Source organism: Trachinotus anak, unplaced genomic scaffold (genome assembly GCF_046630095.1).
Source record: "Trachinotus anak isolate AG129_WGS33_773 ecotype Australia unplaced genomic scaffold, CSIRO_AGI_Tana_v1 ptg000016l, whole genome shotgun sequence".
Classification (NCBI taxonomy): domain Eukaryota; kingdom Metazoa; phylum Chordata; class Actinopteri; order Carangiformes; family Carangidae; genus Trachinotus; species Trachinotus anak.
Window position 1 is genome coordinate 14,197,983 of NW_027273867.1, and position 14,533 is coordinate 14,212,515.

Here is a 14,533-nt window from a genome sequence, read left to right on the forward strand (position 1 = left end):
GTATCTTTTTGTTCTGCTTTTTTTATACGATATGTGATACTATTCTGCTGAAGATGGTTTCCCTTTACGAATTGACTAGAATTACTGCCTGTCAGCTGTATGACTCCGCCAACCAGCATAGTTGGAGGAAGTAATGATCACAATCTCCCCTTTACGACTTGCAACACTGAATAACAGACAGAAGTGTTTTTGCAGAAGAAATGATGTCACTGTGAAATTGACCGTTGACCATTTGGATATAAAATGTCATCACTTTATCTGAGTTAAACTAAGCCATAAGGGTATGAATTTGTGAGTCGGCTAAAAACATGTTTTGTGAGGTCACAGTGACCTTGACTTTTGAGCTTTGACCAATAAAATATGATCAGTTCATCCTTGAGTCCACAGGAATGTTTGTGCACAAATCTGAAGAAATTCCCTCAAGGCGTTTCGGAGAGATCATGTTCACGAGCGAGGAGGCATTAAAAATAACCAACAATCTACAGTAGAGAAACAGTTGCTTGTTGTGTGTATAAGAGTCTACTTACTACCACGTGACCTCCAGGTTGAGTTTAATGGTCCCCAGGTCGTTGACATCCACAGCCACCACCTGAGGCATGGCAGTAAACAGCTCCTTGGTCTCGCAGATCACACTGCCCACCAGCATGTGAGTGGCCAGGCCCTTCAGCTCCGTCACCTGATGAGACCAAAACCAAAATCTATTCAAGTTCTCCTGACACAGAAGGCACTGGCACAAGTCAGCTGATTGTATACCCTGTGCTATCATCCCTGACTGCAGATAAGAAATCAGACAGAGAGAGATGTGTCTACAGCAAATAAGGTTGGACCTGTGATGGGGTTTGCAGTGAAATCAAGTACAAATCTGTGATGTACCTCTTGGAACTATCAAGGGCCAATTGTCTGAATGATACAACAAGGAGGAATTTCGTTTCGTATGCAAAATGTCCAAAAAATAAAAAATGTTAATCTGTCAAAAATATTCATTTATTGTGTTCATTTACTGAAGCTCAGTATTTTAGGCTCAAAGTTCGGTTATCTGGTTTTCCTCAGTACCTTGATGTTGATGAGGTCAGTGATGAGAGGCATGAAAACCATCTCATCTCCATCCCAACTCTGTCTGGAGTTCACCTCGATCTTCCCCTTCAGCTTCCACCTCTGACGACCGTACCGCATAAAGATCTAGAGGAAGGAAAGAGACGGCAGTGGGGAAAATACAAAAAGTAAGTCTGAAGTCAGAGGAAGGGCAAAACTTTGACAGCCGCTATAGCAGCATTGTTCCATACTGGAGGACAAGTTGGATACATCTTTAGCTACTGTTTAATTCTGCTGGAAACCAACTACTAGATTTCTTAACTTGAACTAAAAGTATAAATCATCTCTCTGTCCCAATTCTTGCCTAAATGGTTTTACAAACACATGGATTTCGACATGAACGTAAAGTTGTTTTTTAAATCCCTGTGTTACAAGTTTAAAACAAACAACTTGCCTCATACTGGTCTCCAGGACAGAGTCTTGCAAAGCCTGCTAATCCTGTCGGAGAGAGGAAACAGATTTTTAAAAAAAACATTTGGACATGATGGGGGAAAAATCTGATGTGGGTCATTCTGAGCCAAGCAACCTCTTTTGTTTTTAGGTGACTTTAGTATTTAGCTGGTGGTTTACAGTAAGTGACCATATGCGGGTTCAGTGTCCCACTACAGTACACATGGCTTTCAAAGGATTTTTTAATTAATGGATTTTCATGAATTTTAATACAGGATAAGGCTTTTCCCACTTGATCATTGACATGTTCAATAACAGACTGACATGTTCCATAGATAGTGAAGCTCATCTCCAAAACATTCTTGTGCTTCCTATTACAGAAATGAATACCAGCATGTGAACTTGTCAGTTTTGAAGAATTCTTATCTCACCTTTCATTTTGATGTGAAACTCCCCGAGCAGGTTCTCCAGTTCGCTCTCAAACGTGCTCATGTTCTGGAGCAGAGAGAGAAAGATGAGACTGATCCCACAAACAGCTGTTTGTCTCGCAAGACAAGAACAACAACAGTAATCAAGTTATCTCAAGAGACTCTGACAAAGCCCGTCAATGTTAAACTGCAGAGGAGGCAGGCGGCTGGTCTAAGCCCTCAGGGCAGGTGATGACAGGTGTGTGTGTGTAATTTAGACTTAAAGGTCATTCTGCAAGTATGCGACTTTACATATTAGTGTTTACAAATCAGTGTAAGCAGCATTCTGTATCATATATTTAAGTATACTGTGGGTTTTGTCAGCACACTGTTATATTTCCGTGCATTATACTTAATGAATCTGTTCAGATGTAAAAATCATAAAATCATGTAAATGTGGCATCGTAGCTGATTTATTCCAATTATATATCAGTCGCTCCATGTTTTCAGAATAATATTTCCTTTCTAACTAGGGCCGATGTCTTTATTAGACCATTAATAAGAGGCCCTATAAGTAAACTAGCTATTATTACATGACTCTGATAAGGTGAAACATAATTTTAATGCCAGAAAAATATATGCAGATCCTCATCAGTATACCCAACACACTGTATGTTAGTACCTCAGTGTATTCCTTGTACCGGCGGTTGACCTCTGCGATGCTCTCCTTGGTGCCTTTAGTGGAGGGAGAGGAGGAGAAGGCCTGCTTCATCCGGCTGGCACCTTCCCTCAGACGGCTCTGGATGCAGAACGCCTCGTACAGCTCATCCACCTGAATGAGCACACACACACACAAACACAGAGTCCCTCCACCTTTAATAAACGTGCCACAAGGACAAGCATGCGTTCAAGTGCAATCTTTCTCGTTCATTAGTAGAGAGAGAGAGAGAGAGAGAGAGAGAGAGAGAGAGAGAGAGAGAGAGAGAGAGAGAGAGAGAGAGAGAGAGAGAGAGAGAGAGAGAGAGAGAGAGAGAGAGAGAGAGAGAGAGAGAGGGAAAAAGAGAGAGAGAAGAACCTCTGCACTAATGAAGTCTTTGAAGTTTGAAACCCTCCATACATCACATCAAAACATCCCTGGGCAGGAGGCACACTCCCTAAAAACTTCCAACTGCTATCTAAATTATTCTGGATGTGTTCACATCTCACTGGGATTCATTCAAGGATGCCCAGCACAGCTTCAGGCCTGTGTAGTATTGAGTATCTCAGCGCTGATGTGACTTTTATCAACGGGTCCTCGACAAGAGCAAAAATAGAAACTGATGAATTGTATGACAAGATGCTCTGCAAAAACAGGCTCCAGTGTGACTGAGAAGAAACTTTCACAATGTTCAGATTGAAGAAAGAAGAAAAAAAAAGAAAGACGGCAAATGAAGAAACAATGAAATAGGTGAAAGAGAAATTATAGAAAGTAACGGAGCAAAAAAATGGCAGGTCAAAAGAGAAAGACAGTCATTAGGAAGGCAAACAGATAACCTGATAAACTAGATAGAAAGGAGTCCTGAACTGAACTGACAGTGAGCAGATACAGCTGGTATATATCAGTGGAACTGTAGCCTCCAGTGGCAGACGCCTGTGCTGTCCCAGTCTGGGACAGACCCCACAGTGGGACACTCCCAGTGCTGGGGGAACAACAACAGACGGCGTTTAGAGCTCATTTAGAGACGTCGGCCTGACTTGAGTTTTCAGCACCAGTCTGATCTAACCCAAACCCACAGGGAGAGGCAACGACTCCATCCGACATCCTGCTTTCTCAGTGTGGGCTGAGACGTTGGAGTTTCAGCTGGAGTGAAATCATTAAGATAGGATGATGTTGTAACCACAGCAGTAATAGTTCTGTTGAGCCCGTTGGCAAGAAAAGCCAAAGATGGTAGAGGTTGTGTGATCTCTACTCTGTTTTTTAAAATATTTTATTCTATTCTTCTCTTATGTTTTGTATTATCATCTCATTATGTCAGCATATTTAATTGTTTCACTCTGTTATTGTACAGTAAAAGCACTAAACATAAAAGCACTATATGTAAATCAAGTTATTATTTTAACTCTATGGCATCAAATGATCTAATTAAAGAACATCAAAGTTTTAAGGTATTAATATCTGACACTTCCATTTGTGGATGTCTTTACTTTTATTTATTATGTCTTTTCACCTGATAAAACACACTGTAACTCTGTTTTAAAAGGCTCTTTTGTTACTTTTTGTGTACTTCTGTACACTACGTGTCAAAATCAATATAAAAGAGGCCCAAAATTGTCTGAATTCATTATGAAACAAAACTTCCAATCTCCCAAATGAAAGTAGGGATCCCTCAACTCTTCTTAACAGACAGACACAAGAAGAGGCTTGAGGATCGATTGGTTTATATATTGTTGTGTCACTCCAGAAACTAGAATCTATCAGCAGTCAACATTGTCAGCGTCCTTTCTGTCTGCTTTTATGGCTTCCTGAATTCACATATGATCGGAGTGGCAGCCGGGCAAAACAAAACACCTCTGGTGAGCCTCATCAAAGGGAAACATTGCAGCCTGCCTGACGAGAGCCCTGAAATATTGATGCCTCGCGCTCTTTATGGCACTCATTAGGGAGAAGCGGGAGAAAATGGGCCATTCTGGCTCCTGTCGTCCTAACAGCTTCTCTGAGTGTTTGTTTGTGCATCTTTGTGTCTGAAACGAGCACCGCCAGCGTGTGTGTGCGCGTGTCTGAAAAGAAGAGACTAAGTCTGTGTATGCCGACATGTTTACATGTGTATGCAAAGCATGTTTTTACTGTGGTGGGTGGGCACGTGAGGGTTTATGGTAAAAAGTGTTGTTTGCAGTGGCATGTTTTTGTTCAGGAGGATGTGTAATGTAGCTTATCTTGTTACACCTACATACAAAAAAGACACCCAATCTCATCCCACCAACTCCCCCTCCCCCTAAAACCAACCAGCACCCTCTACCCCGAATGGGACCCTGCCCTGTCTGTGGTATGTGGTGTATGTGGCGGGGCTGCAGCAGCTGAGCTGAGCCAGCTATATAACACTCTCCAACCACAACTGTTATTCTCAGCTCTCTGCTTGGTATGGAGCTGGTTCTGACACTCTCACACTTGACGGCTTTAAAACACGTTTGTTTACAACTAAACAAGGGAAAACATGAGCATTGGTGGTTTGGTGATGAAGCTGGGATAGATTCAAAAAACACACACATCCATCTGAGTGAACTTTTGCATTGATTAAGTTGAGAAATATGATGTAACAAAGAAACAGACGCCTACAATGAGTTTCCATTGGAGAAAACTGTGCACCTTGGTAACAAAATTTCACAAACCGGGGCTGATGAATGGCCATCATTCTTCCCAGGCAATCAGTAATCATATCATTATCAGCCAATTAGGCTAATTTTTGTCCCCAATTACAATCGCCTCTTGCTGCCTTCAAGGAAATGTCCTTTTGAAGGTCAGCCTAGCTCCACTCCAGAGGACAGCCATCAGCATATTGCTGCGCCTCGGGCACATTTCACCCCAGAAACAGGGGGAACATTAGAGGCAAAACACAAAGAAAAAGAAAAGACAGAAACCTGAACACAGACATGGATGAAGTGTGCAAAAAATTACACACACCTTTAGAGCAGAGGAGAGCTAGGCAAAAGAAAGAAGAAGCAATGCATTTTAAGAGCTTATGGTGCTGCTAATACACTGCTCTGGATACACACACACACACACACACACACACACAGTGCATTTAATTCTTTGTCTTGTCTTCTTACGTTTTTGACTTTGGGACAAACCTGTTCAGATTAATGTATTAATAATATTGACACACAAAAAATACAGGGTGAAATGATTAGTCTTAGATTAATTACGAAAATTATTATTTATTATTATATAAATTATTTCCCGGTTCTCATAGTCGTCAATGACAATAAACTGAATATTTTTGGGTTTGGACTTTGAAGATGTCACCTTGTGCTCTTCAAATCATTAATCAAGGAACTAATCAGCAGATTAATTAGTAATGAAACTAATAGTTACTTGCAGTACTACCAAGGAAAAAAAAAAAAACAAACCCAAAAAACCCCAAATTCCATCATTCAGACAAAGCACGAGTCTATGTATAACTTCCAAAACCTTCTCAACATAGCAGATTGTTTTGGGTGACCGATGAGCTCATTTAAAGGGCTATTTCAAAACAAACTCAAACCTGGTTGGAAATGCATCCCCTGAAAAACCTCCTTAATTAACTTTTACCAGATGTTAACAAATATTAAATGCAAATTTATTCTGAATTAAGTCCTCTTTTGGACTCGGAGTCCCTGTATTAATCACTGCTCAGTGGGATGACAAAACCTGTGAGGCTCAGAGACCCAGTGAGGGATTATGGCTGAATCTTTATTGGGGAATCAATTATGCCGAGGGTGAGGATAATACAGTGTTCACATTTATTAAGGATGAAGTCTATATTTTAGCTCCGTTTATTTTCTATTTTTTAAGTGTCTCTTAAGATAAGCCTTGTAAAAATACTAACTAATAATGTTTGTTTGGTGGTTTGACTGTGTGGCCAGAGGTCAAGGTGGAAGTTTTTTTTATTAAGCATGACTGGCAGTTTTAAAGGATTATGTCTGTATCTACTGTATATCTGGATTTAAAATGTGGGATTTTGAATATGAGCAGTGAATCTTTAGGATATGGCATGAATCCTCTTAAGATATGGCCATTATCCTGAATCGCAGGATAATGGTGCATGCGTGCGCACACACTCACACACTCACACACTCACACACACACTCACACACACACACACACACACACACACACACACACACACACACACACACACACACACTTTCTGCCAGGGGGTGAGTGATTATAAGCAGATTAAAACAGGCGGGCCACATCAAACAGCATCAAACACACAAGCCCCTCTCTGGGGATCTGTGGGCATGTGTGTGTGTTGGTGGCAAGATTAGTATTCAAGGGGAGCAAAAAAACCCTGTAATAAAAATAATCACATGCAAAGTATTCACACTCATTTTTGGATTGAATTTGGCACATGGTTAACACACACACACACACACATGATTTCTCTCTTTGTCACTCATCTCTTTAATGATGCCCTTGCTGATACTGCTAGCACACACAAACACACACACACACACACACACACACAGACCCTATCCCATGCAGGACATCACAGGGGTTATATTGTGCCACCTGCTTCCTCCATGTGTGCCAATTATGGCTCGGACATCTGCAGGCAGCCAGCAGCACGAATAGGAACAAAAGAGAGGGCTGATGTGAGTCCCAAACACACACACACACACACACACACACACACACACACACACACACACACACACACACACACCCACACCCACTAACAACTTGCTGATGGATGATTGTTAAGTCATCCCTCACGGCAGCTGTCCAGCACAAAGAGACACGCCTGAGCCTGAGCACAAACACTGACAAACACGTACGGACTTACTGTAACTCACAGCTGCGGAAACACTGATCATCTTTTCACAGCTGCTGATTGACTGACTGTGAGGATTTGTTTTCACTGATGAGGTGAAGTGCATGTGCTGCCTCTACACCAAATTAATGACGTACATATGTGTAACACAATAAAATAAACTTATGACATCTAACGTTCATTTACACACGTTCATTCTCATATCAGGTATTCTAGGTGTCCTGCACACAGGAGTTCATTGTTGCCCATTTCCTGTATATCACTCTACTGAGGCAGCGTTTTTTTTTTTTTTTTTATCTCTGTAGTGCTTATCACTCTGGCTGCAAAAATATAAAGGTGATGATGGCTCCTTCTTCCCCTCTACAAAGGCTGATCAGCACACAAAAATGTACCTCCTTTTTTCACTTTGTCCTGCATCTCGCAGACAGGTCTAGGCCGGCACTAGTGCAATGAAAGGCCTTATAAGGCTAACATTATAAGGCTGATACTGATATTGATATTTACTAATAATAATCTTGACATGATCCCTTAGATTTGTTTTTATTCTAAATGAGACCAAATACAAGCTGAGCGGGACAATTCACAGCTGAAAAACCAACTTGTCAGTGCTCTCTGGTGAATAAATTATGTAATGGCGACACAGTTTCTAAATGACCTCAAATGCATACTTATTGGCTGACATATACAGCGATGTAATACACAGGCAAGAAGCCAGTGCACTTGTCTGTCAAAGTAACTGACAGACAGGAAAACTATGCAAGGACAACTGCAACCACTCTTTATATAAGGGTGAGGCGTGTGGGTGTATATATGTATGTGTGTGTGTGTGTGTGTGTGAATTACTTTCCTGACCTCAATGCTTTTGTGGTTGACCGATTCTCTTAGCTGGACACTACAATTGATCTCACTCAATAGGTATCTGCTGATGTTTGGAAAATGGACGTATCCACTTTGTGTGTGTGTGTGTGTGTGTGTGTGTGTATGTGTATAGGCAATTGCAGTTTACGGGGCAGACAGAAGGCATCGAGGGTTACTAGTGGACTTGGTATTAGTTTGGGTCCAGCCTGCATTTCCTCTGCCCTTTTTAACTTTATACTTAAATTACAAATAAGTTGTTATTAAATCATTTTTCTGTTTCCACAAAATCTAATACATGCATCAAAAACATTCAGACCATCATACTTTTGTTGTAAAAAGTCAGGACATGTGCTACAGTACAGGAGCACTTCTTAATAGTCAAACAATAACCTTTTGTGCACAGAAAGGAGTAAAACTACAACCGACAGATCCATAGAATTTGTGAAGTCACTTCTCCAAAGATTAGAGAAGTTTTAAAACTATTTTATCCCCAGTCATTACCTTGCAAAAAGTCAGAAAAGACAAGGGTTTAGCAAAGGAACGCTGGTGTATATTTAGAATGAAAGAACACAGCGAATGCTAGATTTAACTCACTCTTTAGTTGTGCTTTGACTTTTGAGGCCTTTTGCCTGTCTGGCAAGATAAATCAGTCTCCTTCACTATTTCAAATATTTACAAGTGCATTCAAATCTATTTTTGTACAGAGCTGCAAAGAACAGAAGAGCTTCAGAATAATGCCGATGTTAAAGAGAAAGGATCTGAGTGTGTGTGTGTTCCTTTTGTCTGCAGCTTGTGACAACCTCACAAAACAGCCCAAGTGTTGAATCTGCCTGTGTTTTTTCCTTGTTATTTATTTCAAAATGGTGCACGCTTGCAGAATCATTGCCTAAGACAACCCTACCGATTTTAAAATGACTCAGACCTTTTTTTTCTATGTTCCCTCTTTCTCCTCCTCTCGTCTTTTCGCCTTTATGGAACCTGTTAATCGCTGTAGCCTACTAACTGCCCTGACCTAGATTCACCATTTCCTCCAACCCTCCTGAAACACTTGTGAGCCACGAATGTGTCCAAGGACTGTGTCTTTGTCGTTTGTCATATTGTTGTGTACACGTGTTTGGCTTTGGACAGTTCAAGGTGAGTTTTTATTGTCTGTCGGGATGTATGTGACCATAAAGGGTTAACACCACCCAATAGATGGTTTCTCTGAGCTCCTCAGGAGTTCAAAGGCTCTGTCTTCGGGTAACCATGGTTACCTTTGGTGCTGCGCTGCTGTTTGGGAGTGTGTGTGCGTTCTGATTGCCTGCTGTCACGTCTGAGTTGACGCACAGCGAGGAAGGCCGTCACAGAGCCACAAAAGGGGACATGGAAGAGAAGTCACAGAGCCTCGCAGCCTTGCAAGGGATTAATGGCAACCTGGGGGAGACTACAAAAGAGGATATAGGGAAAACGTTTCCCTACCTGGTCTCCGTGGTGGGGAGGTTTTTGACTCACCCTGCTGGAAACTTCCCTAATATATGAATATATGAACCTGAAAGGGGCAGGAACGCCGTCCTGACCGGGCAGCAAAAAACCTACCCGGAGCTAACGTAAAAAAAAAAAGTCAGTGATGTGAGGCGTCTTAGCGCAACTTTATTCAAAGACATTAAACCAGCAGAGAGCAAAACCACAGCAGGTAAATAAAGACCCCTAGTTTATTAGAACAAGAGGTTAAATAGTAATAGTTTTATTAACTTTGGACAAAGTCAGGCTAGCTGTTTCCCCTGGTCTCCAGTCTTTATGCTAAGCTAACTAGCTGCTGGCTGTAGCCTCTTGTTTAGGCATGAGAGTGGAGAAAGAAGATATTGCTTTAAAAAAGGTCGAAACACGCATCACTATTGTGCTTCTTGAGTGACTGACTGAGGAAGCCAGAGATGTCGAGAGGCTTTGTGAAAGGGGGTATTGAGAGGAAACATCTTAACAGCACTTATGCTTTCCAAAGTGCTGCACAGACACGCAGGAAATAGATCAGACTCAGGACTCAGTGCTGAACTCAGACAATGTCTCTGATACGGAGACTGACAAAATAATAACAACCCTTAAAAATATTTAGTTATCACACATGACTGCCTACCTTGCTCATGTGAAACTCCAGACGTCTCATGTACCTCTCGATGGTTTTGATTTGCTGCAAAAAGACAGAGACAGCGCAAGATTTACTGCTGTTCATCAGGATGTGGCTACATGTGGTTTACAGCTGTAAAAATAAAGGTTTTTATGTCCATACCACAGGACATACTGAGGCACACTCAATATCGCAATCCTGTCTCTCCTGCTGGCCCATCAACCATTTCCCACTCTCCCATTTTTCCTGCATTATTTCTCAATCCCTTCAGCACTTCACTTCTCTACTCTGTCCTCCCTCCCTTCTTTATTCTGCCTTCAGCTGCTTTTTTTTAATTTTTTTTTTTTATCCCTCCTTTCAACTCTTTTTTTTTGTTACATCAAAGATTCCTCAACACACACCAAACTTGGAGTGGTTGTTACAGTAGACCCTCCCCTCCATCAACTTACCTTGTCAAGATCATACAGCACTCCCTGGAGAGAAAAAACACACACGCAGACACAAAAACACACACAATCACACAGTTAGTACAGAGGGACAGTACAGCTCAGGCTGCTTATGTAGTGCAAAGCAGGCTGCTGGCATTAAGAAATGTTTTATTGTATATTTTGAATTCATTAATTGCACATCATTCTTATGTAGTCATATTATTTTCTTGTATGTTCATATTTTTATAATTTTGAGATATTTCAGCTTTACTTAGGCGGAGGCTTTGAATAAGCCCATTTTTTGGCCTTTTTGGCTTTTTGGCCTCTCCCTGCGCTGTATGCTATTTGTTTTCGTTGTCATTTTCTGTGAATTTTAAATTGTGCAATAATAAATGATGTGTACGCGCGCGTGCATTGTAGCAAATTAAAATGTGTTTGCCATGTGTGAATTAATGACACTGACCTTGATGTACTATGACTGCATGTGCTGTATTATCATTTGAAACATAGCATAATTTCAAACACAGACACTCATGAGAAATACGGTGGATATACACGATGGATCGAACACTGATTTTAATATTCCTGTAGCAGTTATTAATCGCTTGCATGTGTAACTTTTCTCCTTGAGTTGGGACAATTGCATGATGACTGTAGGAGTCCTTGTCCTTGAGAGGAGAACAAGGTAGAACTTATCATATCGGGCCATAATTACAAGTTTCTAACTGTTCAAGTCAACAGTAGTAATTATAACTGAGAAACTAGGATTTTTCTGACACTTCCAATATATCCTATTAGAAGAATACAGAAATGCCTGAAAGCCTCAAACAGATGACGTAAATGTAAATGCACAGTAGATGTAAATGAATGTGCTGTAGTTTCTCACCAGGCGAGAGTTCCTCTTCATGTCCTTCATCAGAGACATGAGTTTGTCCAGCTCTGTTTGATGAACTTCCAGATACTCACTACAGGGCAGAAAAAAGAAAACACTTAGGGTCCTCATTTCTAATTGATTAATCTTTCTTGATTAATCAATTATTTATTTGGTAAATAGCATGTCAGAATATAATGAAAAATGCCTAAAATAACTTAGTCCTGCTCAACATACTGAAGTATATTCAACTAACAGCCAGAACAGCCATATAAGTTGAAGAAACACATGAAATCCTCACATTTAAGAAAATGGAACCAGCAAACTTTTAGCATCTTTTTTGGGGAAAAACACTGAAACAATCAATCAATCATTAAAATAATAGCCAATTAATTTTCTGATGTTTCAGCTCTTAAAGTAATAGAATTCAGCAAAGCAAGTGCACTGGAAGATAATGAAAATAACCGGTATATAATGACAGCAATATAAATACATTTGTATCTAAACATTTGTGCAGTTGTGTAAATATATGGAGCAGAAAATGTCAACCGTCTGTAAATGTTCCCATTACAGTAACAAATTATTAACATATACAGATTGAAACTGTTTACTCACAGATCCTCTTGCTGGCTTTAAAAGGAAATAATTGCTCTACAACATTTGATGAGTTTATGAATTGGAGAGCGTGTGCACACAGTGTAAGTTACTCACTCCAGGCCTTGTTTGAGCGCGGTGTAAACCTCCTCCAGTCTTTTGGGCTGCGGCTCTCTGGAGCTGCTGCCTCCCTTGTGTCCTGACAGGTGAGGCTTCTTGGGCTTGGACTGAGGCTTCTTCTGCACCGCTGAGTTCCCCATGAAAGAGTTACACCTGCACAAACACAAACAAACACACACACACACACACACACACACACACACACACAATAATAAGTCCAATGGAGGGTCTATAAAGGGCTTGTTTGTTTTTTTGTTTTTTTTTTCAGCGAGCAAGATAATTTGCTGCCTGCTGTGCGATGACTTTAAACAATGTGCTTCAAGACATTTTCAATAATCTCATAGCACAAGCAGAAGAAAGGAGGACCATCTTGGCCCAAACATCTACTTTGGACTAAAAGGCGCACACAGCTACTGACTCAGGCAACATCACATCTCCCATTAAATATTTACCACAGTATTTCCAATGTATTTCATGTAACCAGGCCTGCAGGCTGCCTATAATAAATACAGCGTTAGATGTATTATTTTACAATATCCTGAACATGCCCTTGGGCCAGTCGCAGCATGAATTTATCTCATTTGACAGATGGAGAGGGCTCATTGGGTCTGTTCACACCAAGATAACTCAGTCATACAGGACTGACACTTTCAGCCTTTGTTTTATGCAGTTACACTAACTCCCAGCATAATCTCAGCGGTGAACCTCTTCATCAGTCACAGGGCTGTGCTAAATCACAAGCATGCACAAATATATGCAACCGCATGCAAACATGTGCCTCCCCCAACCCCCCACTTTCTGTGTTTGACCTGTGTGACACTGCCATTCATCTTCTGCTGGAGTGAACTCGCAAACACACACACACTGAGGCGATCACTCTCAGCAATTAATGACATTCAAGTGTTCTCCAGTCCTTCAGCAGTTGACCAACAGGGGGAAGGCCAACAAATGTGGGTTAAATAGAGATCATTAGTTGACATATGTAAATAAGAGGCAACGTTCACGTACAAAAGTGTAGGACCGCAACTAATAATGATTTTCATTATCAATTAATCTTCTGATTATTTTTTAATCAATTAACCTTTATAAATTGTAAAACATCAGAAAACACCAAGGTGTCATCAAATGGTATTTTTGATTGGAAAAAGGATTTTAACCATTAATCTGTTATCAAAATTATTTATTTTAAGATTCATTTTCTGTTGAACTAAGTGATTATCCAGCTATTTGCGGCAGCTCTACAAATGTGCAAACCTGATGTACCCAATGATCATTTATCAATGTCCTGATGTTTGGGCCGAATGGTGAAATACTGCTCATAGTGAACAATAGCAAACAGTGCACAGTGCCCACTGCCGTTTCCCAGAGCACACAAGGTGAAATCTTTAAATAGCATGTTTTGACTGACAAACAGTGCAAAAATCAGCAAGTGTTTAAATCATTTTTAGTGATTCATTAAGAAAAAATGCCAAACATGATCAATATTGTTGACTGAGAACTCCATTAATGGTTTCAAAGCTGTCTAAGGCTTACTTTTTCTGTTTCTGTAGAGTACAGTCACCTCACACGGCTTTTTCTCTTCCCATCATTTCCATTTTAGGTCACAATCATCTTACCCGCTCATGCACATTTCAGCTCTTAAAACCATTACAGATTCAGCTGACAAATGACATTTTCTCCAGACTTAGTGAAACGATCCCAGAGTCATCTCAGGGTTATGGTGACAACCAATTCCAGCGCTCGACAAGTTGGAACGTGCCACGGCTTGCTGCACGCCAGGAAACGCAGCACAAGTTAAGCTAAGCTGCCACAAATGTAGGCCAACACTGAATGAGAGCGCTGCGTAGCCTTGGGGTCACGCAAGCTGTGGTGCGGTAGTGTCTCTTGGCAGGGACACACACAGAAACACACATATGCATATACACTAACACAATCCCAAACTGACTTATAATTGTGGGATTTGCAGCCTTGCACACAGACTGCAAAGTCTGCAGTATGCATGCATGCGTAAATGCATATGAAACATGCACATGGATACACACATGGAAGGTCGTTGCTCGTAACACACACATACACTGACACACTCAAGTGGCCTCAGAGGCTGCATCTCTGCAGCGTTAAACCTCGCTCATTATCAGCATAGTAACTTCACAGTCGCTGTC

At 40.9% G+C, this 14,533-nt stretch overlaps 1 protein-coding gene across 2 annotated transcripts in view; it reads right to left on the reverse strand.

Moving 5' to 3' along the window:
* ripor2 (RHO family interacting cell polarization regulator 2) overlaps positions 1–14,533 on the reverse strand; it is a 57,032-nt gene that overhangs the window by 9,371 nt on the left and 33,128 nt on the right. For both annotated transcript variants that reach the window (XM_071501281.1, XM_071501282.1), the window contains exons 3-11: positions 12,369–12,524; positions 11,673–11,751; positions 10,808–10,831; positions 10,368–10,421; positions 2,572–2,721; positions 1,914–1,977; positions 1,487–1,530; positions 1,054–1,179; positions 528–676 (exon numbers count right to left, since the gene is read on the reverse strand). In XM_071501281.1, the coding sequence (XP_071357382.1) occupies positions 528–676; positions 1,054–1,179; positions 1,487–1,530; positions 1,914–1,977; positions 2,572–2,721; positions 10,368–10,421; positions 10,808–10,831; positions 11,673–11,751; positions 12,369–12,524 (846 nt within the window). The remainder of the gene's footprint in view (positions 1–527; positions 677–1,053; positions 1,180–1,486; positions 1,531–1,913; positions 1,978–2,571; positions 2,722–10,367; positions 10,422–10,807; positions 10,832–11,672; positions 11,752–12,368; positions 12,525–14,533) is intronic.